Source organism: Aethalodelphis obliquidens, unplaced genomic scaffold (genome assembly GCF_003676395.1).
Source record: "Aethalodelphis obliquidens isolate GAN/ISIS:26980383/991018 unplaced genomic scaffold, ASM367639v1 scaffold9, whole genome shotgun sequence".
NCBI classification, from domain to species: Eukaryota; Metazoa; Chordata; class Mammalia; order Artiodactyla; family Delphinidae; genus Aethalodelphis; species Aethalodelphis obliquidens.
In genome coordinates, this window is record NW_020837953.1 from 41,224,558 (window position 1) to 41,246,302 (window position 21,745).

General features: G+C 42.5%; 1 protein-coding gene across 1 annotated transcript in view; it reads right to left on the minus strand.

Moving 5' to 3' along the window:
* The window catches only part of FHAD1 (forkhead associated phosphopeptide binding domain 1), a 132,794-nt gene extending 112,734 nt beyond the window's left edge, over nucleotides 1–20,060 (minus strand). The window contains exon 1 of the mRNA XM_027110100.1: nucleotides 19,732–20,060. Within this exon, the coding sequence (XP_026965901.1) occupies nucleotides 19,732–19,824 (93 nt within the window). The 5' untranslated portion in view covers nucleotides 19,825–20,060. The remainder of the gene's footprint in view (nucleotides 1–19,731) is intronic.
* Between the last annotated feature and the right edge of the window lie 1,685 nt (nucleotides 20,061–21,745).

Sequence of the window (21,745 nt, forward strand, 5' to 3'; positions counted from 1 at the left end):
AGAACTAGAGAAGAACACAAAGAAGACATTAAAATCACTTAGACTCCCCTCCCCCAGAGGCAGGCACTGTGAACACGATGGTTCACATCCTTCCAGTCTTTTTTCTGTGCTTACAATCTTTTTAAAAAGTTTAAACACAGTTGAGCTCACACCACAAAACATAGTTTTATAACTACCTTTTAAAAGCCTTGGTGTACAATGAAGGGTTTTCCCATGTGATTAATTATTACTGTTGCTTCTTAAAAGCTTATCAGAATTTATCTAACCAAAGATGATCTATTTTTCAATAGGGGCCCTAGTGTGACCACATTTCCCCCAAAAGAGAGAGACCCCAGACAGTGAATTGTCAGTGGAGTCAGAAACCTCTTGTGTAACCACTTTAGTAAGAAGAATGAGCAAAACTCGGTACCAGGGAGGAAATATCACATTCCCCCTGGCCCCGGCGCCCTGTACTATGGGCTGCAGGGCACGTGTGAAGTCTTCTGTCTTCTCAGGACACTGCCTATGAGCCATCCACCCCAGCCTGAGACTTTTCAGTTATTTTCTAGTTACTCTTCTCAGAGTGCCTCATCCAACTTTCATAGAGTGCACTTGGACTTAGAAATCTATACTAACGTCCCACAATATAACTATAACCAATAGCTTATATTAATAATATAATAGCTTATATTATATGAATAGATAATAATATAACTGCATATATTAGTAGAATATATTAATTACACATTATGTGCAATTACACAAATGCCAGGAAATTTGCTAAGTGCTTTACTGCATTATCCCATTTCATCTTCACCATAATTCAAAGGGAGACTTCCTCATTTAAAAAAATTTTAATTTTTTATTGAAGTATAGTTGATTTACAATGTTGTGTTAGTTTCAGGTGTACAGCAAAGTGATCCAGTTATACGTATATATAATATCTATTCTTTTTCAGATTCTTTTCCATTACAGGTTACTACAAGATATTGAATATAGTTCCCTGTGCTGTACAGTAGGTCCGATAGTTACTCAGTTTTTAGATGAGGAAACTGAGGCATAGAATGCTTAAGTGTGCCCACAGTCAGCCAGTTTGACTCGCTTGGCTTGTTCCCAGGTTTACCTGATTCAAATGACTGTGCCTTTCAAATTCCTACCAAACGCTCTGGCACTTAAAATACTGAAACACAAGAAGAAAGTGGGAGTAGCTATATTAATTTCAGGCAGAGCCAACTTCAGAGGAAGGAAAGTTATCAGGGATAAAGAGAGGCGATACATAGTGATAAAGGGGTCGATTCTCCAAGCAGACATAACAATCCTTCATTGTATGTGCCCAACAATAGAGCATCAAAGTACGGGAGGCAAAAACCGATAGAACTGCAAGGAGAAGCAGATGAATCCATCATGGTAGCTGGAGACCTCAACAGCCCTCTCTCAGTAATGGGCAGATCCACCAGGCAGAAAATTAGTAAGAATGAAGTTGAACTGAATAGCACTATCGTCATCTGGATCTAACTTGCAACCACGCAACTTCATCCCACAACAACACACATCCTTCTCAAGCTCACATGGAACGTTCACCAAGCAGACCACGTTCCAGGCCACGAAATATACCTCAACAAATTTAAAAGAATAGAAATTATGTAAAGTACGTTTTCAGACCACAACGGAATTAGGCTAGAAACCAATACCAGAAAGACAGCTGGAAAATCCCCAAATATTTGGAGATTAAACAACACACTTCTAAATAACAGATGGGCCAAGGAGGAAGTCTCATGGGAAATAAAAATTTATCTTGAGCTAAATGAAAATGAAAATACAACCTGTGAAAATTTGCAAGATGCAGTGAAAGCAGTGCTTGGAGGGAAATTTATGGCATTGAAGGCACACATTTGAAAAGAAGATCTAAGCTTCCACCTTATGAAACTAGAGAAAGAGGAGCAATATAAGCCTACCACAGCAGAAGAAAAGAAGCAATGAATGAAATAAAAAGCAGGAAAACAACAGAGAAAATCAGCTAAATAAAGAGCTTTTTTTTTTTTTTTTTTTTTAAAAAAACAAAAAAATTAAAAAACTTAAGAAAAAAAAAAAAAAAAAAAAAAAAAAAAAAAGAAATAAATAAAAAAATTTTTTTTTTTTTTTTTTTGTAAAGATCAATAAAATTGACAAACCTCTAGCAGGATAACCAAGAAAAAAAGAGAGAAGATACAAATTACTAAAATCAGAAATGAAAGCGATGGCATCACTACTGATCTCATGGACACTGAAGGGATAATAAAGGAATATTATGAATAATTCTATGCCCACAGATTTTATAACTTAATGAAGTGGACTATTTCCTTGAAAGACACAATCTACTGAAACTCACGCAAGGAGAAATAATTACTCTGAATAGACTCATATCTGGTAAAGAATTTGAATCAATAATGAATAACCTTCCAAAGTGGAAAGCACCAGGCCTGGATGGGTTCACTGGTAAATTCTATCAAACATTAAGGAAAGAATGATACCAGTTCTCTATAATCTCTTCCAGAAAATAGAAGAAGAGAGAACACTTCCCAGCTCATTCTGTGAGGCCAAACTTATTCTAATAGCAAAACCAGATAAAGATATTACAAAACAGGAAAATTGCAGGCCAATACCTCTCATGAACATAGATGCAAAATCCTCAACAAAATATTAGCAAATTGAATCCAGTAATGTATAAAAAGAGGTATACACCACAGTCAAGTGGGATTTATTCTAGGTATGCAAGGCTGGTTCAACATTTAGAAATCAATTAATGTAATCCCTCACATCAACAGCGTAGAGAAGAGAAATCGCATTATCATATCAGTAGATGCAGAAAGAGCATTTGACAAAATTAAACACCCATCCATGATAAACTAACAAACCAACAAACCACCACAACAACTCTTGGCAAATTAGGGATGGAGGGGAACTTCCTCAACCTGATAAAGTACATCTATAAAAACCCTAAAGCTAACATCATATTTAATGGTGAGAAACTAGAAGCTTTCCAATTAAGATCAGGAATAAGGTGAAGATGTCCCCTTTCACCACTCATTTTCAACATTGTACTGTATGTCCTAGCTAATGCAACAAGGCAAGAAAAGAGAATAAAAGATATATAGATTGGGAAGGAAAAAAAAATCTTTTTTGGTGAGGTGTTTGTTCAGATCTTCTGCCCATTTTGCAGATGGCATGATTGTCTATGCAGAAAATCCCAAAGGACTGACAAAAAGCCCTCCTGGAACTAATGAGCAATTATAGCCAGGTTGCAGGATACATGATTAATATACAAAAGTCAATTGCTTTCCTATATACCAACAATGAACAAGTGGAATTTGAAATTAAAAACACAACACCATTTACATTAGCACCAAAAAAAAAAAAAAAAAAAAAAAAGAAGTACTTAGGAATAAATCTAACAAAATACTTAGCTATATGAAGAGGTATATGAAGTAAACTACAAAATGTTGATGAAAGAAATCAAAGTAGTCTAAATAAATGAAGAGATATTTCATGTTTATTTGAAATTCCTTAATGATATATGATGTTTAACATCTTTTCATATGCTTATTTGACATCTGTAGATCTTCTCTGGTGAGGTGTCTGTTCAGCTCTTTTGCCCATTTTTAAGTCGGGTTGTTTGGTTTCTTATTGTTGACTTTTAAGACTCATTTATTTTTGTTTATTTATTTATTTTATTGAAGTGTAGTTGATTTACAATGTTGTGTTAATTTCTGCTGTACAGCAAAGTGATTCAGTTATACATATATATACATTCTTTTTAAAATATTCTTTTCCATTATGGTTTATCATAGGATATTGAATATAGTTCCCTGTGCTATACAGTAGGACCTTGTTGTTTATCCATTCTATATGTAACAGCTTACATCTGCTAACCTCAACCTCCCACTCCATCTCTCCCCCAACCCCCTCCCCCTTGGCAACCACAGTCTGTTCTCTATATCCATGAAGACTCATTTTTTGGATACGTGCTTACAGCATCTTTATTCATAATTGCCAAAAACTGGAAGCAACCAAGATGTGCTTTAAAAGGTAAATGGATAAACAAATTGTGGTACATCCATACAATGAAATATTAGTGATAAAAATAAATGAGTTATCAAATAACAAAAAGACATGGAGGAATCTTAAATGCATATTGCTTAGTGAAAGAACCTAGTCTGAAAAGGTTACATACTGTATGATTCCAACTGTATGAAATTCTGGAAAAAGTAAAACTATAAGGAGAGTAAAAGATCTGTGCTTGCCAGGGGCACAGGGGTTCTGGGGCTCAGGATGAAGAGGAGGGGCACAGGGGATTTTAGGGCAGTGAAAATATTTTTTATGATACTGTAATGGTGGATACTTGTCACTATACGTTTGTCAAAACGAAAGAACGTACAACGCAAAGAGTGAACCCTAATGTAAACTATGGACTTAGTTAATAATAGCATATCAATATTGGTTCACCAGTTGTAACAAATGTACCGCACTAATGCATGACGTTAATAATAGGGGAAACTGTGTGTATTGGAGGGGTGGATATATGGGAACTCTCCGTATTCTCTGCTCAATTTCCTGTAAACCTAAAACTGTTCAAAAAAATAAAGTATTAAAAAAAATTAAAACACATTAGTTCTTTGGAAAATGTCACCCACATCATCTTCATCACCATTCCCATTGATCTTTGTGTCCTTTGAACCTTTGATAACCCATGAATGTGAGAAATTCTGTGTGTTACATTTTGTTTTTCTCTTCCCAGGCTTCACTACTTTCAGTTCCTCAAAAACTGTCAAGCCATTATTAAGAAATCAAAGCAAGCAGGAAGTTTTAAATGACTCCACAAAATTGGGTGAGCCTCTACCACGTGTTAGGCCAGGAGACAGCTTCCTAGTTCTGCCCTATAATATCACTCGCTCCCTTTACCTGGAAAATTGCTAAGTGCTACTACTGGACAGATGCCCTGCTGCTAATACAGACTGACTGTATAAGCTCCATCCTACTGAGCTGTCCAACTATGAGATGAACTGTTATTTACTTATTATTATTATTATTATCCTTATCATCATCTAACGTATTTTGAGGGCTTCCTGTGAACTGGGCCCTGCTGAAGCATTTTGTGTGCATTTTTTTCATTTAATCTGCATGACAGCCCTAAACAGGGTTCTATTATTATCTCCGTCTTAGAGATGAAGAAGCTGAGACTCAAAAGGTGAAGTGAGAGGACAGCATTACCTTGATACCAAACCCAGACAAAGACACTACAAGAAAACTACAGACGAATATCTCTTATGAACACTGATACCACAATCCTCAACAAAATATGAGGAAACTGAATTCAACAGCACATTAAAAGGATCATACACTATGACCAAGTGGGATTTATTCTTGGAATGCAGACTTGATGTTTCAACATATGAAAATCAATCCATGTAATAATACATCACATTAACAGAGCGAAGGAAAAAAATGATCATCTCAATTGATGTACAAAAAGCATTTGACAAAATGCAACACTCTTTCATGATAAAAGCACTCAACAAACAGGGAATAGAAGGAAATTACCTCAACATAATAATGGTCAAATATGAAAAAGCCCACAGGTAGCATCATACTCAAAGGTGAAAGACTGAAAGCTTTTCCTCTAAGATCAAGAATAAGATAAGGATACCTGCTTTTGCCCTTCTATTCAACAAAGTATTGGAAGTCCTAGCCAGAGCAATTAGGCAAGAAAAAGAAATAAAGGCATCCAAATTGGAAAGGAAGAAGTAAAATTATCTCTGTTCACAGACAACATGATCTTACATGTACAAAATCCTAAAGAGTCCATGAAAAACCACAACCCTCTTAGAACCAATAAACAAAATTCAGTAGCAAAATCGTAGGATACAAAATCAACACACAAACATCAGTTGTGTTTCTATATGCTCACAATGAACAATCTGAAAAGGAAGTTAAGAAAATAATTTCATTTCCGATAGCATCAAAAAGAACAACATATTTTGGGATAAATTTAACCAAGGTGGTAAAAGATGTGTACACTGAAAACTACAAAGTGCTGCTGAAAGAAATTAAAGACACAAATAAATGGAAAGACACCCTGTATTCATGGGTTGGAAGACTTAATATTGTTAAGATGTCATTACTACGCAGCAGGATCTACAGATTCAATGCAATCCCTATCAAAATCCCAATAGCAGTTTTTGCAGAAATAGAAAAATCCATCCTAAAATTCATATGGAATCTCAGTGGACCCCAAATAGCCAAAATAATCTTGAAAAAGAAAAGCAAAGCTGGAAGCCTCACACTTCCTAATTTCAAAACTTACTGCATACAAAGCTACAGTAATCAAAACAGTGTGACACTGACATAAGGTCAGGCACATAGACCAATAGAAGAGAATAGAGAGCACAGAAATAAAACTTTGCATATATGGTCAAATGATTTTTGACAAGGGTGCCAAGATTATTCAATGGGGAAAGAACAGTATTTTCAAGAAATGATGCTGGGAAAGACTGCAAAAGAATTAAGTTGAACTCTTACCTTACACCACATACAAACATTAACTCAAAGTGGATCAAAGACTTAAACGTAGTCTAAAACTATAAAATTTTTAGAGGAAAACACAGGAGGAAAGCTTTATGACATTGGATTTGGCAATGCTTTTTTGGATATGATACCAAAAGCATAGGCAGCAAAAGTAAAAAATAGATAAATTCAACTATATCAAAATTTAAAACTTCTGTGAATCAAAGGACACAATAAACAGGGTGAAAGGCCATCTAGAGAATGGGAGAAAATAGTTGCAAATCACAACTCTGAAGAAGGGTTAATATGAAGAATATATAGAGAACTATAACTCAACGACAACAAAAAACCCCCCAAATAACCTGATCAAATATGGGCAAAGAACTGGAATAGACATTTCTCCAGAGAAGACATACAAATGTCCAACAAGCATATCAAAAGATGCTCAACATTACTAGTCATTAGGGAAATGCAAATCAAACCCACAGTGAGACACCACCTCATACCCATTAGGACGGCTACTACCAAAAACAAACAAACAGGGCTTCCCTGGCGGCGCAGTGGTTGAGAGTCCGCCTGCCGATGCAGGGGACGCAGGTTCGTGCCCCGGTCCGGGAAGATCCCACATGCCATGGAGCGGCTGGGCCCGTGAGCCATGACCGCTGAGCCTGCGCGTCCGGAGCCTGTGCTCCGCAACGGGAGAGGCTGCAACAGTGAGAGGCCCGCGTACCGCAAAACAACAACAACAAAAACAAACAAACAGCAACAGAAAATAACAAGTGTTGGCAAGGATGTAGAGTAGGGGAACACTTATGCACTGCTGAGAATGTAAAATGGTGCAGCTGATATGAAAAACAGTATAGCGGCTTCTCAAAAAATTTAGAATAAAATTATCATATGATCCAGCAAGTCCACTTCCGGGTATATACCCCAAAGAATTGAAAGCAGGAACTTAAAGAGATATTTGTACACTCATGTTTATAGTAGCATTATTCACAATTGCCAAAAGGTGGAAGCCACCCAAGTGCCCACTGACTGATGACTGGATAAGCAAAATGCGGTCCATCCATACAGTGGAATATTATTCAGTGTAGGAGGAAGGAAATTCTGACACATACTACAACACGGATGAACCGTGAGGACATTATGTGAAGTAAGTGTCACAAAAAGGCAAATTTTGTATGATTCCACTTATGTGAGGTACATAGCGTACATAGGTACATAGCGTAGTCAAGCTCATAGAAACAAAATAGAATGGGGGCTGCCAGGGGCTGGGGAAGGCGGAAACGGGGAGTTGTTGTTTAATGGGTACAGTTTCAGTTTTGCAAGATGAAAAATTCTGAGACTGGTTGCACAACAATGTGAACCACTTACAACTACTGATCTGTACACTTAAAAGTGGTTAAGACGGTAACATGTATATGTATTTTACCACGATTTAAAAAGTGGCTAAGATGAAGTGACTCACTCAACATCAAGATGCTGGCACAGGGCAATGTCAGGGTTTGAACCCAAGTCTAATTCCAAAACCTGCCCCTTTGATTTGTACCCTGTGATTTCCAGAGTAGAGAGTGATTTAATACTGAGAGAGGAGACAGGCAGGACCTAATATAGAAAGCAAGTGCATTTTTTAAAGGCTTCTGCATTTTAAATATCTTTAAAAAGTATATAGTGAGTCCATAAAATATTGAGACGTTTAAACATCTATTAACAACGACCATTCTGCTCTGATGACTCCTGTGCTTTGAGGAAGCCTCCCTGGGAAGCTGACTTAGTTATGACGTTGCCCTGAGGTTCGCTGACGTTGTCGCTGAGGTTCGACGTGTACCTGGAACCGTCCTTTGGAGCTAGGTTTCAACCCTGCATCACCTGGAACTGGGAAGCCCCATCTCAGACCATAACCTCCCGATCCCGGCCTTCCTTATCCTCTCTCTCGTCCTCTCCTTGAGTCACATAGCCTTTGCTCCCCTTCCCCTCCCTGTGGGTAATGCCCTACACTCACCCAGCCTGGGCCCTGCTCAAGCCCACCAGCTCCTTCAAGTCCATCCCGGCCCCCAAACCCTCCCGCCACCCTCATGCTTCTGTCCCGAGGCTGCCCATTGCCCTTTGGGCCCCCCAGCCAGCAAGTCCCTGCTCTTAGGTTTTTCATTCTACTTTGACAACAGCCTCCTAGGTCGTCACCTCCCGCACCTGCCGGCATCCTCCATCTGCTTCTCCCGACCCTCCTCCATCCCTTTCCACGGTGCCCTCTGCCCAGCAGGCCCACCTGTGCAGCTGCATCATGGGCTGATGGGCTCCTTGCCTCTGGTTTCTGGTTGGGTTTGGCCAATGGGGTGTTAGAGGTCAGAGCAGGGAGGAGAGAGGTTGGGGTACTTACTCCCCTGGCTTCCTTTCTGTGGGGCCACACAGCTTCTCTCAGAGGACTCTACCCAGCCCTCGGGGTCTCCGGGTCCCAGGAAATGCCCCTGCCCCTCACCCCTCAGCTCTGGGGGTGGGAACAGTCCTCACTTATACTAGCTTTGGGCCCTGCACTATCCTTTGTGGTTTCTCTGAGCCCTGCCCACTCCCTATGGAGTCCCTTCATGAAACTCCCGTCCATCACTCCACACCCCTGTGAATGTACCTTCAGCCCCCCGCCAGGACCTGGACTTCCCAGGCATGGAGAAGCTCTCAGATGGGATCTTCAAGGCTTCTCTTAGCTGCCAAGGGCCTCCGGGTGGTCCTGCCTTCACCCCACCCTGCTCTGGTCCCTCTCCTCAACCATCTCTGCTTTAGCATCCTCATCTTGACAGTGTAACTTCCGTCTAACCTGTGAACGTGCTTACCATCCCCTCGGCCTAGAAACGCCTCCCCTTCCCCCTTCCTGTCCTTTATTGTCAAATGGCTTCAAGAGCGTTCCTTTCCCGCTGGGTCCTCAACCCACTGCCATTGCCCTCGGGGGCCTCCTCGGGCTCTCGGCCTCCCTGTGACATGTGACACAGTTGTCAGAGAGAGGCACGTGGCCTGATGGTTCAGGGGTTGGGAAGCAGGACAATGTGGTGGTTATTAGACTGGGCTCGAGTCCAGCTCTCCTACTTCCTAGCAGGGTGACCTTGGGCAAGTGATACCTCAGTTTCCTCATCTGTAAGGTAACAAAAGGACAGTCTTATAAGTTACTGGTGACGTATAAATGATACATACAAAAGCCCTTAGGAGAGAACATATGGCAAATGTGAAATGTTCTCTATTAAGAGCAAGAGGATGGGCTCTGGAGTTAGAAAGCCTTGAGTTCAAGTCCCACCTCTGCTACCTTCCAGCTGTGCAGCCTGGGGCATGGTTCTTTGCTTCTCTTCAGTTGCTCCCTGAGCAGCAAAAATGAGTTTGATAAGCTGGGCTTCGTAGGATTGACAAAAGGTACTGCTTGGTGAAATGTTCAAAGGAGTGGGATAACTTTTTTTTTTTTTTTTTTTTTTGCAGTACGTGGAACTCTCACTGTCGTGGCCTCTCCCGTTGCGGAGCACAGGCTCTGGACGCGCAGGCTCAGCGGCCATGGCTCACGGGCCCAGCTGCTCCGCGGCATGTGGGATCTTCCCGGACCCGGGGCACAAACCCATGTCCCCTACATCGGCAGGCGGACTCTCAACCACTGCGCCACCAGGGAAGCCCAAGGGATAACATTTTTGAAATTAACTCGTGTGTGTGTGTGTGTGTGTGTGTGTGTTTTATCTATTTCTTTTAACCTTTTGGTTCTTGGCTATCCCATCCCCCAGCCCCATCCCCCCACTGCCTCAGGAAAGGGATGTAGTGCAGAAATAGTAAAAAATTGGGGTTTTCAAAAGAATAAGGAAATGAGGAAATGACCAGGCGCTGGTGAGACGACGAGTCTGGGAGTGGAAGGAAAGAAGAAGCTTCTCTGCTTCCCCGTCAGCTGGATCCTTCCTCCCCAGTCTCCCCGGGAGAGCCCTGTGGACCGGCAAGGCCTCAGGAGAGGCTGGTTCTGAAATCAGACTGCCCGAGCGTGGTTCCCAGTGCCCCAGCCTCCCTCTGTGACCTCAGGCAGGATACTCAGCCTATCTGTGCCTCAACGCCCTCATCTGTAAAGTGGGGCAAACAACACTAACCTCCTAAGGATGAAATGAGTTAATACACTCCAAAGTGCCAAGAACAGTACCTGGCACAAAGCAAGCTGTCTCTGTTATTAATCCCCTCAGCCTGGCAACAGCTCTCTGGCTCCCTCACCTCTCTGACTGCTTCCAGGTCTCCACGCCGGGCTGCTCTCCCCTAAGATGTCCATTTCCTCCTCACTCTGTCCATGGGCTGGGGCCACTGTACCACCCCCTCGATTCACAGATGTGTATTTCCAACCCCTGGTTCATCTCCAGGCCCCAAACTGCCTGGCTGCTTCCTGGATGTTGAGGTGCTCACTCAACCAATCCTGCTTCTTCCTCTCTTGGTAATGGTATTATCACCTTCCAGCTCATCCAGCCATCTTTCTCCATGGCCTGTGGCATTGATCCTACTGATTCCTCCAGAAAGCTCTCAGACCAGTCCCAAAGCAACAGTCCAGTCAGGTGATAGTATTAATGTGGCGGGCAGAATGGTCTCCCAAAGATGCCCATGTCCTGATCCCCAGAACCTGGGAATATGCCCCATTACGTGGCAAAAGAGACTGTGCAGATATCAAGGTTACTAATCAGTGCTCTTAAAAGAGCACTGGGGACTTCCCTGGTGGCGCAGTGGTTAAGAATCCGCCTGCCAGTACAGAGGACACAGGTTCGAGCCCTGGTCCGGGAAGATCCGACATGCCGCGGAGCAACGAAGCCTGTGTGCCACAACTACTGAGCCTGCGCTCCAGAGCCCACAAGCCACAACTACTGAGCCCACGTGCCACAGCTACTGAGTCTGCACGCCTAGAGCCCATGCTCTGCAACAAGAGAAGCCACTGCAATGAGAAGCCCGTGCACCGCAACAAAGAGTAGCCCCCGCTCGCTGCAACTAGAGAAAGCCTGTGCTCAGCAACAAAGACCAAACACAGCCAAAAAAAAAAAAAAATTAAAAAAAAGAGGGAGACTATCCTGGGTTATCCAGGTGGGACTAATCTAATCCCACCAGTCCTTATAAGCAGAGAACTTACTCTGGCTGGATTGGAGAGATGAGTGGTGGTTCTGGGCCTCCACTTAACAGCCCCAATGCTCCTCTTCCTGGGAAAGCACCAGGTCAACGTTTCCTCTTTACCCAAATCCCCCACTAGATGGCGCCATCTCAGCCTGTTGCATGAATGAGGATCATGAGAACATTCATCTCACATTTCACTGACAGCCCCCATTCTGGATTCCACAGGGTGGAATTTCCCTAGCTTAGTCAATTATCTTGTTATCGCAGTTAACTGAGAATTTCCAATTTAGATATTAGATGTTCCCAAAGCTAAATTTACACTCAAAAAGTGAAGCTTCTTTTTTTAGAAGCTTGAGTCAGCTCAGTCTGAAACTCAGCCCCACCTCCCCCGACTAGCTGTGTGATTTGGGCCAGTTCCTTACCCTTTCTGAGTCCCATTTCCATGTCATCAAATGAGGATAATAATGATAATAGTAGTTCTCACCTGCACAGGATTTGTTTTGAGGATATAATTCTATAAATAGATATACAGAACATACATAGATGATGTATAAAGCCATGTGAGATACAGTAAGTAGTCCATAAATGTATGCTGTAGCTGTTTGTATTACGTATGCTATTCAAAAGATTATGATCTTTCTTTCATCTCACATCCATCAGAATGGCTACTATAAAAAAAAAAAAGGGAAATAACAAGGGTTGGTGAGGACGCAGGGAAAGTGGAACCCTTGTGCACTGTTGTGAGAATGTAAATTGGTGCAGCCACTATGGAAAACAGCATGGCGGTTCCTCAAACAATTAAAAGTAAAATTATCATATGATCCAGCAAGTCTACTTTTGGGTATATATCCCAAAGAACTGAAAGCAGGAGCTTGAAGAGATATTTATACACCCATGTTCATAGCGTTGTTTGCAACAGCCAGAAGGTGGAAACAACCCAAGTGTCCATCGGTAGATGAATGAATAAACAAAATGTGGTGAATCCACACAATGGAATATTATTCAGCCTTAAAAAAGGAAGGATATTTGGACACATGCCACAGCATGGATGAACCTTAAGGACATTATACTCAGTGAAAGAAGCCAGTCACGAATAGACAAATACTGTTATGATTCTACTTCTGTGAGATACCCACAGTAGTCAAGGTCATAGAGACAGAAAGCAGAATGGTGCTTGCCAGAGGCTGGGATGGGGGGGCACGGGGAGTTGTTGTTTCATGGGTGCAGTTTCAGTTCTGCAAGATTCAAAGAGTTCTGGAGATGGATGGGGGTGACGGCTGCACAACAGTGTGAATAGATTTAATGCCACTGAACTGCACACTTAATAAAAGTGGTTAAGATGGTAAATCTTATGTTGTGCATATCTTACCACAATAAAAAAATGAGAAAAATGAGATCATGATCGAGCCCTTTCCTCTGAACTTTTTCCTCTTGGAAGCCCTCCATCTGCCGGTGAGAAACTAGGTCCATCAGTTGCTGTGGTGGGAACTGACCAATGAAATCAGCCGCCAGTTCCCAAACAGGGGACAAAACATTCCCTGAGGACTGGCGAGACCAAACAGGTGAACCCCCAGAGCGAGGCGCACTTGGGGAGAAGCCAGGGGTGAGGTGGGGGTGGGGGGGACGGGAGCACGCCCCAGGCGGGAGGACAAGCGGGATGCAGATGGGGAGCCAGCAAGTGCACCCTCCCAGGCCTGTTCCATTCCGTGGATTTCCCCACAGAGAGTCCACCTGTCACCTTATGTCTCACAATGTAGGTGTTCGCTTAGAATAAGAGAAATGTGAATTAAAATGACACAGGTACCATACTTCACCCCGTAGATCAGTGAAGATCCAATGGGTGGTCAGCACCCTAGGCTGGGGAGGGAGTGGGAGGCAGGCGTCCACTGCTGGCAGGACACCACATCCGGAAACCCCTGGTGGGCAATGTGGCCATGCCCATCAGCGTTACAGCTGTATGCGTCCTTTGACAGAGCAGACATACCTGCATGTCCGTGAAATGATGCAAATAATAGGACAATCCCAGCAGACTTGTTTAATAATAATAAACAAGATTATGATGTAGGCTCTGGTTCTTTTCTGAGAGGCAGCCCAGAACTGGCAGGGGCCAGGAAAAGGGACGAGAGTCATCTGGCTGGATGGGATCTGGTGTGTGTGTGTGAGATTCAGTCTGGCTTCACGACCCTCAGATCCCACACGAGAAGGGCTGACCCAGGCTGGAGAGGTGGCTCCGCCCATGAGAAAGGAGCCGGCTGGCAGGACACTGACCACCGAGGGTGGAGGTGCGGACACCAGCATTTCATCCCCCTGTCTTGTCTGTTCTTTCTTTTTCTCCTCCATCTCCACCCTCCCAGCTGCAGCCCTGCGCTGACTTGGGCTGTCCTAGAGCTCAGTCTTCTAGGGATCCTGGAACCTCCCCAGGGTGGGACTGGGGGAGTCTCTGGGGAGGGGGTAGGGTCAGTCAGCCCTTCATTGTTTAACCTTCGCTTCTCTTTTCCTCAAAACAAGGTTTATTGAAATAATACACACACACACACACACACACACACACACACAAGCAGGAGCTCTGCTGATCAATAAGGGAGAGGGAGGGAACACTGATGGTGGGGTTCTCGAAGTGTGGTCCTGGAACCAACTCCAGGGGACTCCATTCCCCCCACCTGACCCTGGGGAGCATATAAATGTGAAGATTCCTGGGCCTTACCCCAAACCCACTGGGTCAGAATGTCTAGGAGTTCATGTTTAACAACCACTCTTAAACATATGGAAAATCCAACAACCACTGGCTTGGTGTTTCTTCATTCTGGAAGACTTGAGCCCCTTTCTCAGCAGCGTTTAGATAACAGCCATATCCAACTCTAAAAACTACAGTTTACAAGACACATCAAATCACATAAATTACAACTCGCAAGGTTTAGCTGTGAAACGGGCAAGGCTGAGGCTTCTGAGCCGTGTAAGACGGGAGAGGGGAGACTGTGACCAGAGCTCCTGGTGGCTCGTCTGCACACAGCAGCCAGGATGCTCACTGGCAGGTCTGCCCCTTGTTTACCAGCCTTCAAGCCTTCTTCACATCGCTTTTCAGATAAAGATCAAAACCCTTACGGTGACATGAAGGAGGCCTACTTGTCACTTAGCCCTCCTCCTTCCCACTCTGACTCTGGACGCCCTGGTTTTCTCTCAGTCCCTTGGGCTCACAATATGCTCTTCCACCCCAGGGCCTTTGCACATGCCATTCCCTTCTCCTTTTGTCTAGTTAAGTCCTCCTTGTCTTCCATATTCCTTTCCTTTACAGCCCCAATGTTGGAATGGAATTAGTCACACCTTTGTGGGATCATCTGACTTACTTCTCTCTCTCCTGGCAGCTTCCTGATTGCAGGGACCAGGTCCAGTTCTGCCATCGCTGTGCCCCTAGACTTGGCTTGGTGCTGAGGCTCTGGGTAAATACTGTGCAAATAATGAGTGATAACAACAGTTATCACTGTTGACTATAAACAGTTCTCACTAGCCTGGCTATAAACAGGCTTCCTATTGCCTTTAGGGAACCAAACTCCTTACAGGATATAGAAAAAAAGCCTGGATGGGAAAACCCTGCAAATATCAATATTGATTTTTCCCTGAGCCAAATGATTACAAATGACTGTTATTTTCTTCCTTATATTTTCCTTTCTCCCAATTTTTAAAAACAAGAAGCATGTAACTACCTTCCATTATTGGAAAGAGTAAATGATGTTGAAATACTACGATACCAATAGTCAAAACAACATGTCAGCCTTGCTGATGAGAAGAAATCTTTAGAAGCATGACTGCCTGTTCTTTAGGATTGATCCAGGCAAATAAAACAAACAATCTTTTTTATTTGCTAGATGTAACCTCTGGGTAATTGCAAGGATGACTTTTTATTCATATAAATCCCTGAATTTTATTTAGTGGAATGACCTCTAGTGGCCTCAATAACATAAACTATAAATTGACTACCGAATTATTCCTCGGGATGGCTCGTAGCTGATCAGGGGTGATTCTTCTGATCAGAAAGGCCCAGTGAAGTCAGCAGAGGGGCAACTTTTACCTTGTTTTATAAAACTGGAAAATGTTGACATGTCTGTAGGTTTCAATTCTTCAAAATTCTTCAAAATGGACCCATGTCCCCACACCCCTCTTCAGAGCAAATCTCCTCTCCCATTTAAGCTTTGGGAAGATGATTTGTCTAAGAGAAGACAGAAGTGCCCGTCAAAAGTCTATCCCCAAAACGCTTGGCAATTCATGTATCAGCTGTCCTCCAGGGAGCCCAAATGAGCTCGTGCCTCTGGAAATGCAACTGATTCCTTCATAAATCAATGTGACTGTAGCTGGCAGCAGTGATGTATTTCTTTTCTTTTCTTTTTTTTTTTTTTTTGCGGTACGCGGGTCTCTCAATGCTGTGGCCTCTCCCATTGCAGAGCACAGGCTCCGGACGCGCAGGCTCAGCGGCCATGGCTCATGGGCCCAGCCGCTCCGTGGCATGTGGGATCTTCCCGGACCGGGGCACGAACCCGTGTCCCCTGCATCGGCAGGTGGACTCTCAACCACTGCGCCACCAGGGAAGCCCAGTGACGTATTTCTTAAGCTAAGTCCGAGGAGCAGTAAGCAGTCAATTATTTTTATACAATGAATGCAACTCAATTTCTGTCTAGTTAAGAACTGTCCTCATTGGTTCCCTTTTCCAAATGGCTTATTAATGTCAGTGGATCCTCATCTCAACCCTGTGCACCTCTGAGGATTCTTCTCAGTCTCTGTTTTATGCGACCATGATAGTGATCATTGTGTCATTTACTGAGCACCACATGCCAGGCTCTTTGTGTGCATTTCTCACTTAATCCTCAGAATAACCCTGTGAGGTAAGGGGTTTACAGACAGGGAGAAGGAGCTCAGAGTGATTAAGTAATTTGGTTGAAGTCACTCAGCCACAAAGTAGCCTAATGAGATTCAAACCCAGGTCTGTCTATCTCCAAAGCCTGTGCTTTTAAAAATTACTACAGTTTTCTAATATCATAGTCAGGTTCAAAACAGAGATCTCTGTCTCTACTTTAGCCAGACAGGAAATAAAACTACCCCAAATCTATGCCTTTTTAGGATAAAGAAGAAACTACAGTGCTGCTTCTTCTTCTTTTTCCTCCCACTTTGCACACTGCACAGATATTCTGTGTCCTTGAAGGGAGACCGTATCATGGAGGAGAATCTCACAGGGAGGTTCATGGAGTTATCTTTAAATCTGTTGAGTTTACAATAAACATTCTCAGAAAACGAGGAATAAGGGGGGAAATTTCGTACTTTGTAAGAACATGTATAAAAACCCTACAGCTAACCTCGTACTTAACGGTGAAGGACCGACTGCTTTCCCCTAAGGTCAGGAACAAGTGAATATAAGGATTTATACACTGCTCTTGTTCAGCAGAGTCCTGGAAGTCTTAACCAGGGAAATAAAGCAAGGAAAAGAAGATTAAAGGCATTCACATCTCCTTTCCTGAAAGGAGAAATAAAATTGTTCTTATTTGCAGATGACGTGATTGTTTATGTATAAAATCCCAAGAAATCTACAAAAGCCCTTATATAAGAAAGTGCAGTTAAGGTTGCAAGATACCAAGAAGCATACAAAAATCAACTGAATTTCTATATACTGTCAATGAACATGTGGACACCAAAATTAAAAATATAATACCATTTACAATCACTCAAAAAAAAAAAGAGAGAGAAATACTTAAGTGTAAATCTAACAAAACATGTACAGGACTCGTATGCTGAAAACTACAAAACACTCATGAGAGACACTGAATAAATGGAGAAATATACCATGTTCATGAATTGGAAGAAAATGTAGGAGTATATCAATTATTCTCACATTGATATATAGGATTAAACACAATTCCAATCAAAATTACAGCATGATATTTTGTATATACAGACAGGCTTATGCTAAAATGTAAATGGAAAGGCAAAGGAACTAGAATAGGTTAAAAAATTTTTTTAAAGAAAAGTGGGAGGAATCACTCTACCTGATTTAAGACTTGTATAGCGACAGTAATCAAGGCTGTGTCATAATGGTAGAGGGACTGACACATAGATCCATGAAACATAATAGGGAACTAAGAGATAGCCCCCATAGAAAGTATGGCCAGATTATTTTTGACAAACCTGCAAAAGCAATTCAATGGAGAAAGGATAGTCTTTTCAACAAATGGCTCTGGAACAACTAAATGTCCACATGCAATAAAAATGAACTTTGACCTAAATCTCACATCATAAACAACAGTGAACCCAAAATGGTTCATAGATTTAAACATAAAACTATAAAACACTTAGAAGAAAACATAAGAGAAAATCCTCAGGGTCAGGGACCTGGTGGCATGTTCTTAGACATGACACTAACAGCATGATCTATAAAAGAAAAAAATAACTACCTGGACTTCATCAAAAATTAAAACTTTTGGTCTGTGAAATATTCTGCTAAGAGAATGAAAAAAGCTATGGATGGGAGAAAATATTTGCAAACCATCTATCTGACAAGGGACTCACATCTAAAATACATAAAGAATTCTCAAAACTCAATGGTAAAAAACCAAACAATTCGATCAGAAGTGCTTAAAAGACAGGAAGAGATATTTCACCGAAGAGGATATGCAGAAGGCAAATACGTACATGAAAAGACATTTAACATCACTATCGATTTGGGAAATGCAAGTTAAGACTATGATGAGATACCACTACACACTTACTAAAACAGCTAAAATGAAAAACAGTGTTTATGCTAATTGCTGGTGAGGATGTGTCTCATACGTGGCTGGTGGAAATGAAAAATGGTACAGCCACGCTGGATAAGCCCGGCCGTTTCTTTACAAACCGAATATATATTAACATATATGTTAATCCATGCAATCGTACTCCTGAGCATTTATCGCAGAGAAATAAAAACTTATGTTCACACAAAAACCTGTACACAAATGTTTATAGTAGATTTATTTGTAATAGCCCCAAATGGAATCAAAATGTCCTTCAAAAAGTGAATGGTTAAACATAGGTGATACGTCCATACCGTGGACTATTACTCAGCAATAAAAGAACAAGCTAATAACCTAAATGGATGTCAAGGGCATTACACTGAGTAAAAAAAAAAAAAAAAAATCAATCGCAAAGGTCATACATAAATGATGAAAATTATAGAGACGGAGAACAGATTAGTGGTTTTAGGGGCGTGGGGACGATGGTGGGAGGAGGAATTGTGACTATAAAAGGAGTATCACAAGGGACATCTCTGATGATGGAACACTTCTATATCTTGATGGCCACACACAAATCCACACGTGGTAAAATGGCACAGAACTCCACACATGCTTCGTGCCATTCTCTCTACGATTTGTGCATCTATAATTATTTCAAAATAAAGTTTTAAAAAATCTGTCGAGTGAAGTCTGAGAGAGGTCTGCCTTTCACAGTCGTAAAGGGATTCCATTGCATTTCTCTTTCTGCTTCAATATTTTAATCCCTTTCGAAATTTTAAAAGGCTCCAAGCCACTGTTTTTATAATTCCTCACTTACAATTTCTTCCAACTTCCTTGGCTGTCAATGAGCTGGGAATGTGGACCAAGCCACAGCTAATTCAGAGAATGAAAGGAAATGAGAGAGCGCTGAGGCCACGCCCGGGGCTTACCCTGATTTACTACTTGGAGGTGTGGGGGCGGGGGACGGCTCCGAGGGGCCCACAGTCTCCAGAAGCGCTGGAAAGGGCGAGAGGCCATTGCTCAAGCTGGGCACTTCAGGTGGCCGTGGCTGCCGGACGCGGAGCAGGTGAAGGTCAAGCATCAGCTCTACGCCCACCTTCCAAACCGCGCCATCAGGGTGGGACACTGCAGACACAGTCAGCAAAGGACAGAGGGCCCATCGCACTTTGCACTGTGCTCATTCGCACCAAATGTGCCAGGGAGACCCAGCACATGCGGGGACTGGTTATTGGTGGCACACTGAGGAAGGCTGGGACTGTTAGCCAGAGGCTGTGCTTTAGAAGAGATTGGAGTCCACAGAACAGTAAGGACTTTTGGTGGCGTGAGGGGTAGGGAGGGTCGGGGACTGGGTAGGAAGAGGTCTTACCTCTAAAACAAGGTCTGAATCTTCATGCCTTCCAATCGTAGTGCTTTTATTCAGGACAAAGAAGCCTTCTGCGCTCTTTAGATAGGCCCTCATACTCTCTGCTTCCCCTATAAAAGGTTTACAGAAAACAATTCTGTTAGAAAAATACAGTCCTCTAATTATTCAATATCATATTTAGAACGAATGGAATACACCATAATGTCCACAGGAGAAGTCAGCAGAGGTAGGAGTGGATAGCTGGATTTAACAGTGATCACAATTAGAATTCCTCACATTTTTAAGACTGTCCTTTTAACAGTGATATCTGGCATAGATGAGCTTGGTTCTGATCACAAGAGGACATCCTTTATGTAACTCAGAGCACAAACAAGCAATAGCAAAAAAAAAAAACCCCAAACAAATCTGAATTCCTCTGATAACCGCTCTCCACCTCCCATTAAGCTTAGTTTGGGGTTAGTTATCTGACAGAATCAAGTACTCAGTGTTACTAACCCACCACTTACTAGCTCTGTGACTCTGGGTGAGTTACTTATTCTCTCTCTATGCCTCTGTTTCCTCATCTGTAAAATGGGGCTAATAATACTCTGTATCCTAAAGAGTTTTGTGAGGATTAAATGTGAAGCATCTAGAATGGTGATTGCTACACTAAACCCCCATTTGTCCTACTGTGATTATGACTGTTATTAATCTTGGGCTTCTGAACTTTGACTCAAGGAACCCCAACTTCTACAGAGCTCCTTAAAGTGTGGAAGAGTCAGTCATCAAGGAAATGGGCATTAGAAGATAACTTTCTTTTTAAGTCACCGCATTCCTTCATATATTTAGGTTGAAAAAAAAAAGATTTCCAAAGACAAAATATCAAGATTATAGCTTGGCTGTACGGTCAAGACTCTGTACGTATATTTTCCTGGCATTTTATTATGAAAATGTCAAACACACAGAAAAGTTGAAAGAAGAGGATGGTGAACTTCTATATAACCAACACCCAGATTCTACAATCGACATTTTGCTATATTTGCTTTATCACATATCTACCCATCTATACCTTTTATATTTTAATGCATTTCAAAGTAAATCCTATACATGTTTTTAAAATTTATTTATTTATTTATTTTGGGCTGTGTTGGGTCCTCGTTTCTGTGCGAGGCCTTTCTCTAGTTGTGGCAAGCGGGGGCCACTCTTCATCGCGGTGCGCGGGCCTCTCACTATCGCGGCCTCTCTTGTTGCGGAACACAGGCTCCAGACGCGCAGGCTCAGTAGTTGTGGCTCACGGGCCTAGTTGCTCCACAGCATGTGGGATCTTCCCAGACCAGGGCTCGAACCTGTGTCCCCTGCATTAGCAGGCAGATTCTCAACCACTGCGCTACCAGGGAAGCCCTATATATGTTTTTTAAAACATAAAAATTTCAGGGACTTCAGTAGGTTCCAAGATGTTGATGATAATTTACATGATATTTGAATTCTGATCCATCTCAATGCCATGTCAAAGAAAGTCTCTTTTCTTTTTTTTCTGTTTTTTTTTTTTTTTTTTTTTTTTGTGGCTGTGTTGGGTCTTCATTGCTGCATGCGGGCTTTCTCTAGTTGCGGCGAGCAGAGGCTACTCTTCCTCACAGTGCGCAGGCTTCTCATTGCGGTGGCTTCTCCTGTCGCGGAGCATGGGCTCTAGGTGTGCAGGCTTCAGTAGTTGCAGCACGTGGGCTCAGTAGTTGCGGCACGTGGGCCCTAGGGTGCGTGGGCTTCAGTCGTTGTGGCTCGCGGGCTCTAGAGCGCAGGCTCAGTAGTTGTGGCGCACTGGCTTAGTTGCTCCGAGGCATGTGGGATCTTCCTGGACCAGGGCTCGAACCCCTGTTCCCTGCATTGGTAGGCGGATTCTTAACCACTGAGCCACCAGGGAAGTCCCCAAGTCTCTTTCAACTGAAAGGTCATTGAAGTGTGAAGTTGTTAGACTGTGGATAAAAACAAAAATCATCTAGGTGTGACCGTAGAGGGTCTCCGGTCTGGCTCTGCTTTCCAT